Below are 10,504 nucleotides of genomic sequence, written 5' to 3'. Positions count from 1 at the left end.
TGCCGCTTACACGTGTTTCATGTTTATAGCTGCCGAGAAATAAACCTCAGTTTTGTAGCTCAGACTGAATTGTAGCGCTTTCCTTTTAAATCCCGCCAACGAGGATACTTTGTAACCTCGTTCATGGCTGTGTGAGCCTGCTCGGCTCCCGTAACGAGTCTGCTACGAGCTGCATTATCACCGCTCAAATGAGCAGCTCTGCCCTCCCGGGCCGGTGGGGGGACGGGGTCTCCGTGTCCTCCGGCCTGCGGGTCTCATCGCCCGGTCCACGCCACCCCACGGCCCCGGGGACCAGAGCACCACCGCCCGCCACCTCGGGACGGAGCAGACCGCTGAGTTCATCCGGGTACTCCTGCGAGCTTGTCGGTGCTGCGAACGCAAACCTGGCAACCTGGTGTGGGCTGCTAGCCTGCTAACCTGGTAACAAGCAGGCTATAGACATCTAACCTGGTAACAAGCAGGCTATAGACATCTAACCTGGTAACAAGCAGGCTATAGACATCTAACCTGGTAACAAGCAGGCTATAGACATCTGCTAACCTGGTAACAAGCAGGCTATAGACATCTAACCTGGTAACAAGCAGGCTATAGACATCTGCTAACCTGGTAACAAGCAGGCTATAGACATCTGCTAACCTGGTAACAAGCAGGCTATAGACATCTAACCTGGTAACAAGCAGGCTATAGACATCTGCTAACCTGGTAACAAGCAGGCTATAGACATCTAACCTGGTAACAAGCAGGCTATAGACATCTAACCTGGTAACAAGCAGGCTATAGACATCTAACCTGGTAACAAGCAGGCTATAGACATCTAACCTGGTAACAAGCAGGCTATAGACATCTAACCTGGTAACAAGCAGGCTATAGACATCTGCTAACCTGGTAACAAGCAGGCTATAGACATCTAACCTGGTAACAAGCAGGCTATAGACTAACAAGCAGGCTATAGACATCTAACCTGGTAACAAGCAGGCTATAGACATCTGACCTGGTAACAAGCAGGCTATAGACATCTAACCTGGTAACAAGCAGGCTATAGACATCTAACCTGGTAACAAGCAGGCTATAGACATCTAACCTGGTTACAAGCAGGCTATAGACTAACAAGCAGGCTATAGACATCTAACCTGGTAACAAGCAGGCTATAGACATCTTACCTGGTAACAAGCAGGCTATAGACATCTAACCTGGTAACAAGCAGGCTATAAACATCTAACCTGGTAACAAGCAGGCTATAGACATCTAACCTGGTAACAAGCAGGCTATAGACTAACAAGCAGGCTATAGACATCTAACCTGGTAACAAGCAGGCTATAGACTAACAAGCAGGCTATAGACATCTAACCTGGTAACAAGCAGGCTATAGACATCTAACCTGGTAACAAGCAGGCTATAGACATCTAACCTGGTAACAAGCAGGCTATAGACATCTAACCTGGTAACAAGCAGGCTATAGACATCTGCTAACCTGGTAACAAGCAGGCTATAGACATCTAACCTGGTAACAAGCAGGCTATAGACATCTGCTAACCTGGTAACAAGCAGGCTATAGACATCTGCTAACCTGGTAACAAGCAGGCTATAGACATCTAACCTGGTAACAAGCAGGCTATAGACATCTGCTAACCTGGTAACAAGCAGGCTATAGACATCTAACCTGGTAACAAGCAGGCTATAGACATCTAACCTGGTAACAAGCAGGCTATAGACATCTAACCTGGTAACAAGCAGGCTATAGACATCTAACCTGGTAACAAGCAGGCTATAGACATCTGCTAACCTGGTAACAAGCAGGCTATAGACATCTAACCTGGTAACAAGCAGGCTATAGACTAACAAGCAGGCTATAGACATCTAACCTGGTAACAAGCAGGCTATAGACATCTGACCTGGTAACAAGCAGGCTATAGACATCTAACCTGGTAACAAGCAGGCTATAGACATCTAACCTGGTAACAAGCAGGCTATAGACATCTAACCTGGTTACAAGCAGGCTATAGACTAACAAGCAGGCTATAGACATCTAACCTGGTAACAAGCAGGCTATAGACATCTTACCTGGTAACAAGCAGGCTATAGACATCTAACCTGGTAACAAGCAGGCTATAAACATCTAACCTGGTAACAAGCAGGCTATAGACATCTAACCTGGTAACAAGCAGGCTATAGACTAACAAGCAGGCTATAGACATCTAACCTGGTAACAAGCAGGCTATAGACTAACAAGCAGGCTATAGACATCTAACCTGGTAACAAGCAGGCTATAGACATCTGAACATGTCTCCGCCGGAGCGAAATCAACTTTTTTGATAATTATTTTGACACACAGGTCTCTAGACAAATATTTGTAGAGACACTGATGTTTTGGTGGTCTATACTTATTCCTGAATGTCTTCATATTATAATTCTTGTATTTTTACGGTTTTCCTGGAAATTGAATAGCTACTGAAGTCCTCTTAAATTATATTCATCAGGTCCAAAACTCCAAACTGCAGACCATGAGTAAATATAGGCTACACCACAGAGTCACCATGATCCGTCCATAGGTGGCGCTATAACAAGCAATTTAGTACCAATGTTCAATCAATCAATCAAAGCTTTCAATCAATCAATCAAAGCTTTATTTGTATAGCGCATTTCATACCCAGAGGCAACACAATGCGCTTTACAGAGAACAAGGGAGGAGGGCAGACGACCCACCCCTACATATTCCAGAGGGAAGCAAGAAAACAGTAATCACCCGGGGGCCAGATAAGTGAGCTGTAAAAATTCTTCCCTGACCCCTCTCAACAAGGCGATCGAGCAAGCTCCAGGAGTATGTTTGTCTAACAGCTAAGAACATTTATAGAGCAATAAATTACAATATTGGCATTTGCACGCAGATTGACAATCATTTCTGGAACTTTGCACACTTGTCTTTCCACACAGAATTCAGATTTGCCATTTGAATGCATAATGTCCTAACCTGATGTGCACCAGATGGTTTCACACAACCGCCTGGGAAAGTTTCATTGGAAACTGTTTGGAAAAGGTCAGACACTTTCACAATTACTCGGCAGGCGGTTGGATGAACCCCGCCAGTCGGGAGTAAATCAAATTCTTACCTAAGCCAGTCGGGAGAAGCAAAACATATTTTCTTAAGTGAAAAGCCTTCAGTGCCATTCTTTGCTTTTCTTTCAGTGAATAAATATTTCCCAGTTCAGATATAACTGACGCTGTAACACGAACGAACAGTTCAGGTGTAACTGACACTGTAACAGGATATAACTGACACTGTAACAGGATATAACTGACACTGTAACAGGATATAACTGACGCTGTAACGGGAACGAAGAGTTGCTGTTATTTTGGAAGGAACAGTTCTTCTCGCTGTCGTCACAGCCCAACCCGCCCAACATTAGCTGCTAGCTTTCATCAAAGAACACTGATTGGCCGCTCATTTTCTGATGTCACACAACCCGATATCAAGCTTTTCCAGCCTGACGTGCGGAGTGAAACAACGTGAGCTCGCGAGATCAGGATGGTCTCACAAGGCTAATGTCCACTATGATGGATTTTTATGCATCTTAAAAATTTGATGTCATCGTCCATCGCGATATTTGGATGTGCACATCTTGATTATATCGTCATATTTGAGTACACATCACCCAACCCTAGTGGCTAACGTGCTAAACTAAATATTGGCAGCGTGAGCCTAAACCCCAGAGCAAAACTCATCTCCGGGACGGGTGTGGATAACTGTCCCCTGATCCCTGTCCCCTGATCCCTGTCCCTGTGCTTGTCCCCAGGTGGCGGAGCTGGTGGTGGATAACTGTCCCCTGAACCCTGACCCTGTGCTTGTCCCCAGGTGGCGGAGCTGGTGGTGGATAACTGTCGGTCCAGCGACGGGGAGGTGGAAGGCTTGTCGGACAACTACAAGGAGCTGGAGCTCCTCAGCATGGTGAACGTGGGCCTCACCTCCCTGGCCAAGCTGCCCTCGCTGCCCAAACTACGCAAGGTGAGGGCGTCTAACACCCCTGTGACGGGGGGGGGGGGGGTCATCCTAGTCGAAAAATAATTGAACCAAAACACACGAGAGGTAGTGCATTATCCAAAACAAGTTATCAAAGCACTCCCTCTCGTGTGTTGTTGCTTTTATACAACATCGCTGCGCTGTCGTAAAATATATTTTTAGAAAAATATGGGCTGCTTCCAGCCATCTGCAATCCAAAATATCTCTCCGTTGTTTACCGTTGCTATTGGTAACACCAGCTGGACTTGTCTACAACGTCGGCAGAGCTAGCTGGCTAGTGGCTAATATACACATTATAAAAGTGGGTCCCAAAGTGCCTGTCTCTTTCCCCTTTCGACTAAAAAAAGGAACCTTTCCAGTTTTAGTATGGTTATACCTCCCAATCCTATCACGCCGTTATATAATGTATCAAAGTAGAGATACTTTAACTGGTGATTTGCCCATTGGTGTAGTGTGGTTATTGGCACGGCTCCGAATGCCTCTTGGCCAATCACAATGCATGGTTGGAACTAGCTGTTATATAATGGAATTTAGTTCACTGTATATGAAGTTTGAATCTGGTTTTAACACTTAATTCCTAGATAAGTTTAAGAGTAGTATCTACGTCCGATATGAGAGAGACTTCCACTGATTGTTGTTCGACTGTTTTAGCCTGAAGTAGTCTGAAGGCATCTTTCACCTTTTGGTTTTGGAATGGAAAGTCGCTTTAATTTCCCTCATCCATTTGGTTGTCATCCCTTCATTCATTTGGTCATCATCCCTTCGTCCCTCGTCCTCCAGCTGGAGGTCAGTGATAACAGCATCTGCGGGGGGCTGGACAAGCTGGCGGAGAAGTGTCCCAACCTGTCCTACCTCAACCTGAGTGGGAACAAGATCAAGGAGCTGAGCACCGTGGAGCCGCTGGTAAAACCATCCCTCAACCTCTCTGTCTGATAGGGCTTCATCTACCAGCAGTGTTCAGGTTCTCTCTCTGTCTGATACGGCTTCATCTACCAGCAGTGTTCAGGTTCTCTCTCTGTCTGATACGGCTTCATCTACCAGCAGTGTTCAGGTTCTCTCTCTGTCTGATACGGCTTCATCTACCAGCAGTGTTCAGGTTCTCTCTCTGTCTGATACGGCTTCATCTACCAACGGTGTTAAGGTTCTCTCTCTGTCTGATACGGCTTCATCTACCAGCAGTGTTCAGGTTCTCTCTCTGTCTGATACGGCTTCATCTACCAGCAGTGTTCAGGTTCTCTCTCTGTCTGATACGGCTTCATCTACCAGCAGTGTTCAGGTTCTCTCTCTGTCTGATACGGCTTCATCTACCAGCAGTGTTCAGGTTCTCTCTCTGTCTGATACGGCTTCATCTACCAACGGTGTTAAGGTTCTCTCTCTGTCTGATACGGCTTCATCTACCAGCAGTGTTCAGGTTCTCTCTCTGTCTGATACGGCTTCATCTACCAGCAGTGTTCAGGTTCTCTCTCTGTCTGATACGGCTTCATCTACCAACGGTGTTAAGGTTCTCTCTCTGTCTGATACGGCTTCATCTACCAGCAGTGTTCAGGTTCTCTCTCTGTCTGATACGGCTTCATCTACCAGCAGTGTTAAGGTTCTCCTGTCACATGATCGGGTGGGATAAGTAGATGAGGATGATACTGATAGACTGATAGACCATGGATAGTACATTTCCTTTTGGGAACCTTTTAAATGTCTATCTGAGTACCTGGGACTGGAATGAGGAACTGACGAGCACTGATGAGATACTGGAAGGACGAGATTAAAAGCATTCCACTGCACCTGTTCCCCTACTTGTTACACACGGGGAATAAACTTTATATCCTGTTCCATGTAGAGTCTGATCAGGAGATGGTTACAAAAATGCATTTTATGAAAGTGAATCTCTTTGCTGTCTGCTGCCTCTTAACATTCACATGTTGATATGATACTGTGATGTTGTGTAATCCATCGTATCCAAAGCGCGCCTCGTTGCTGCTGGACTGCTTATAGAAACGCTTTTCTGATTATTTCACTTCCCTCATTAACCGATGACCTCGTCTGGCGTCACGCAGCAAAACCTGAAGAACCTGAAGGGTCTGGACCTGTACAGCTGTGAGGTCACCACGCTGGAGGAGTACCGCGAGAGCGTCTTCGAGCTGCTGCCCCAGGTCACCTACCTGGACGGGTACGACCAGGAGGACAACGAGGTCCCCGACTCCGAGGCAGAGGACGGTGAGAGAAGGGACGGGTACCGCTAGGGACTCTGGGTAGTAAAACTGCTGAGCACCGCAGCACTAGCTAAGCTGAGAGTTGAAGCTGGAGGAAGCTCTCTTGGTTTCGTGTAGCGGTAGTAGCACCCGTGGCAGCGTCTGATTTTTAAACCAGTGATCTCCGTCCACAGATGATGATGATGAGAATGCAGCCGGCCCTACCGGCGATGGTGATGAGGACGATGAAGATGAGGAGGATGACGACGATGAGGAGGAGGAGGATGAAGGTTCCGATGGCGAAGAGGAGGTCGGCCTGTCTTACCTGATGAAGGACGGCATCCAGGTACCAACCTCCCGTCACTCCGCTCTCCTTCCCCAGAAAATAAGACCCTGATGATGCTGATTAGCCGTCCTGCTAGCTCTGACTAGCCTGGTTAGCTATCCTGGTTTAGCTCTGACTAGCCTGGTTAACTATCCTGGTTTAGCTCTGACTAGCTTGGTTAACTATCCTGGTTTAGCTCTGACTAGCCTGGTTAACTATCCTGGTTTAGCTCTGACTAGCCTGGTTAGCTATCCTGGTTTAGCTCTGACTAGCCTGGTTAACTATCCCGGTTAACTATCCTGGTTTAGCTCTGACTAGCCTGGTTAACTATCCTGGTTTAGCTCTGACTAGCCTGGTTAGCTATCCTGGTTTAGCTCTGACTAGCCTGGTTAACTATCCTGGTTTAGCTCTGACTAGCCTGGTTAACTATCCTGGTTTAGCTCTGACTAGCCTGGTTAACTATCCTGGTTTAGCTCTGACTAGCCTGGTTAACTATCCTGGTTTAGCTCTGACTAGCCTGGTTAGCTATCCTGGTTTAGCTCTGACTAGCCTGGTTAACTATCCTGGTTTAGCTCTGACTAGCCTGGTTAACTATCCTGGTTTAGTTCTGACTAGCCTGGTTAACTATCCTGGTTTAGCTCTGACTAGCTGGGTTAACTATCCTGGTTTAGCTCTGACTAGCCTGGTTAACTATCCTGGTTTAGCTCTGGTGACAGAGCTGCATGAGGGGGATGTGATGTGATTGTTTGTGGTCTAGTTGTGCGGCTGTGCTCCTAGCCTTTATATCAAGTCTGTAAAACGTCCATTAAGGGAGGGTCTCTGAGGCCTCCTCCCCTCAAACACAACACATGGACACGCCCCTAGAGACCAGGACAGGACCGGGTCCCAGGGTGGGCCACCCTACACATGAAAGGCAAGCCCACAGAAAGCCCTCTTCACTGCCATTTCATGTTGTCACAAACTAAGTCCACTGTTTTTACCTGCAGGATGAGGAGGATGATGATGACTATGTTGAAGAGGAAGAGGAAGAAGATGGAGGTTTGTATTTTATTTTATTTTGACATAATTAAGACTGATTTCTTTAATTGTTTTGTGTCTCTTGTGTTATGACCATGTTTTCAACCCATAATGGACACAGTAGGCCTTTAGAGAACAGAATAGTCCGTTAGAGGACAGAATAGTCCGTTAGAGGACTGGATAGTCCGTTAGAGGACTGGATAGTCCGTTAGAGGACAGGATAGTCCGTTAGAGGACAGGATAGTCCGTTAGAGGACAGGATAGTCCGTTAGATGACTGGATAGTCCGTTAGAGGACAGGATAGTCCGTTAGAGGACTGGATAGTCCGTTAGAGGACAGGATAGTCCGTTATAGTCCGTTAGAGGACAGGATAGTCCGTTAGAGGACAGGATAGTCTGTTAGAGGACAGGATAGTCCGTTAGAGGACAGGATAGTCCGTTAGAGGACAGGATAGTCCGTTAGAGGACAGGATAGTCCGTTAGAGGACAGGATAGTCCGTTGGAGGACTGGATAGTCCGTTGGAGGACTGGATAGTCCGTTGGAGGACTGGATAGTCCGTTGGAGGACAGGATAGTCCGTTAGAGGACAGGATAGTCCGTTGGAGGACTGGATAGTCCGTTAGAGGACTGGATAGTCCGTTAGAGGACAGGATAGTCTGTTAGATGACTGGATAGTCCGTTAGAGGACAGGATAGTCTGTTAGAGGACTGGATAGTCCGTTAGAGGACAGGATAGTCCGTTAGAGGACTGGATAGTCCGTTAATGACTGGATAGTCCGTTAATGACTGGATAGTCCGTTAGAGGACAGGATAGTCCGTTAGAGGACAGGATAGTCCGTTAGAGGACAGGATAGTCCGTTAGAGGACAGGATAGTCCGTTAGAGGACTGGATAGTCCGTTAGAGGACTGGATAGTCCGTTAGAGGACTGGATAGTCCGTTAGAGGACAGGATAGTCCGTTAGAGGATAGTCCGTTAGAGGACTGGATAGTCTGTTAGAGGACAGGATAGTCCGTTAGAGGACAGGATAGTCCGTTAGAGGACTGGATAGTCCGTTAGAGGACTGGATAGTCCGTTAGAGGACAGGATAGTCCGTTAGAGGACTGGATAGTCCGTTAGAGGACAGGATAGTCCGTTAGAGGACTGGATAGTCCGTTAGAGGACTGGATAGTCCGTTAGAGGATAGTCCGTTAGAGGATAGTCCGTTAGAGGACTGGATAGTCCAGTCAACCTCCAGTTGAGACTTTCAAGATCTGAAGATGTGAAAGTTTGAGCTCCCAGCATCGTAAACATTGCTGTGACGTTGTCTTTGCTCCAGAAGTGGCCAGGGCAGCGGTCCAGGGCGAGAAGAGGAAGAGGGCCCCAGAGGATGATGGAGACGATGATGACGATGATGATGATGATGACGACTAGCCTCCTCATCCTCCCCCACACCACCCTGCCCCCCAGCGTGGGATCCAGATCTAAGCTGTAGAACACCAGGAACAGAAAATGATATTTCTGAAATGTTTTGTTTTGTATACCATAGATATCACTGTAGAAGCTAAGTGTTCCACAATTATTCTTTTTTTCTACGTGCTCAATACAATTTTTTTTTCATCATTCCAAAAGTGACAATGCAAGTGCAGAAATGGGAGCATTTTAATATTAATTTTAGATTCTTTTTAATACTGGGACGCAAATGTTCTGGTTGCATGTAACGGCAAATTTGGCCTTTTCCAAAGTGAGTTGAAGGTGTTGGTGTTTCCTCTGCTGTGCTCATCCTTTTAAACCCCCACACAGTCGAGTATCGCCCCTCTGTCTACCCTTTTAAACCCCACAGTCGAGTATCGCCCCTCTGTCTACCCTTTTAACCCCCACACAGTCGAGTATCGCCCCTCTGTCTACCCTTTTAAACCCCCACACAGTCGAGTATCGCCCCTCTGTCTAGATGTCTGCCATGCTTGTGACTCCCCAAGAAAAATCCTTTAGAGAAATAAGAAGTTGTCTTGTTGGCTCGTAGTCTTCGTTGGTCCAGACAGATGCCCCTGGCCACGCCCCCTGCCAGGTCATCAGCCTACAGGTGTGTGAACGTACCGTGCCGTCTGGTCGGGCTTCTCCTTCAGTACCTTGTTTAATAAATAGGGCCTTGATACTCTTGATAGTTATGTTGAAATCACGTAGTTCACCGGTTGTTTTGTGTTTCATTGTCAAGCAGCAGATTGGTGCTGGTTTCTCTGTCCTGTTCTGGGGCATTATGGGCCGTGTAGTTTTCAGGTGTGTTACTCCTCAAGTCTCCCCAGGACATACGGCGTTTGAAAGACTTTTGCGGCTACGCTTGAGTTGGTTTAGGGTTTGGGGACATTCTAAATGCTCAGGTCGACCCGATCTCTAAGAAGGTCCTGACTGTCCGGGAACTCAGTTGGTCATCGCAGATCTACCCTGACCCCAGATCAGAACCTGCACCCTGTGCACACGTCAGTTCCAGGAAAAGAACTCTCTCCGTTGTCCAATTGTTTTAGTTTCGGGTTTGTGTTTTATGGTTTTACCGCTCAAGAATTTTAAACTTCTTGTTTGTATGACAATATGTAAATAGACTGTCTCATCTTTTCTGTGTAGCTTTTGCTTTTTGTCTCTTTAAACTTGCAATATCTCTGTTCTTTTTTTGAGGGAAATGCAAAGCACAGGTCAGGATGTAAAGATTCAGACCCTGAACCTCAATATGCTGTGTTCTTTTTGTCCTCTGCTGTTAAGAGAGCTGTGTTTGGAGTGTGTTGTTTGTAATCTTCTGAAGGGTGTTTTTAAATAAAAAGTTGAATTCTGTGGAAACGTTCCCAGTATTCTGATATGACTTGAGCCATTCCATGAGGTAACCCAGTTATTTTTGCCTGATGTACATCTTGAGGTACACAACATATCAACACATCTTTACACAGATAAATGACCCTCGTCTAGTCAAATGTTTCTGTGTTTCGAGGCACCCAGG

The 10,504-nt window shown here is 46.6% G+C and overlaps 1 protein-coding gene across 2 annotated transcripts; it reads left to right on the top strand.

Annotated features, from left to right (window-relative positions):
- The first annotated feature begins 253 nt into the window (after positions 1-253).
- LOC311312678 (acidic leucine-rich nuclear phosphoprotein 32 family member E-like) lies at positions 254-10,286 on the top strand. 2 transcript variants are annotated; one of them, XM_084442648.1, is made up of 7 exons: positions 254-346; positions 3,851-4,000; positions 4,796-4,918; positions 6,067-6,226; positions 6,396-6,547; positions 7,513-7,564; positions 8,858-10,286. In XM_084442648.1, exons 2-7 carry the CDS (start codon positions 3,941-3,943, stop codon positions 8,950-8,952), a joined length of 642 nt encoding a protein of 213 aa, XP_084298774.1. In that variant the 5' UTR covers positions 254-346; positions 3,851-3,940; the 3' UTR covers positions 8,953-10,286. The 2 variants fall into 2 exon arrangements, with proteins under 2 accessions (XP_084298774.1, XP_084298773.1); XM_084442647.1 differs by having other exon boundaries at positions 274-420.
- Positions 10,287-10,504: the final 218 nt, after the last annotated feature.

The sequence above is a fragment of the Borostomias antarcticus genome (genome assembly GCF_949987555.1).
Source record: "Borostomias antarcticus genome assembly, chromosome: 8".
Lineage (NCBI taxonomy): Eukaryota > Metazoa > Chordata > Actinopteri > Stomiiformes > Stomiidae > Borostomias > Borostomias antarcticus.
This window is presented reverse-complemented; position numbering and strand designations above follow the sequence as displayed.

Coding starts and splice junctions, on each gene's coding strand:
- LOC311312678 (XM_084442648.1), top strand. CDS start 3,941: ATGGTGAACGTGGGCCTCACCTCCCTGGCCAAGCTGCCCTCGCTGCCC. Junction 4,001..4,795: donor CGCTGCCCAAACTACGCAAG/GTGAGGGCGTCT, acceptor CTCGTCCTCCAG/CTGGAGGTCAGTGATAACAG. Junction 6,548..7,512: donor TGATGAAGGACGGCATCCAG/GTACCAACCTCC, acceptor TTTTACCTGCAG/GATGAGGAGGATGATGATGA.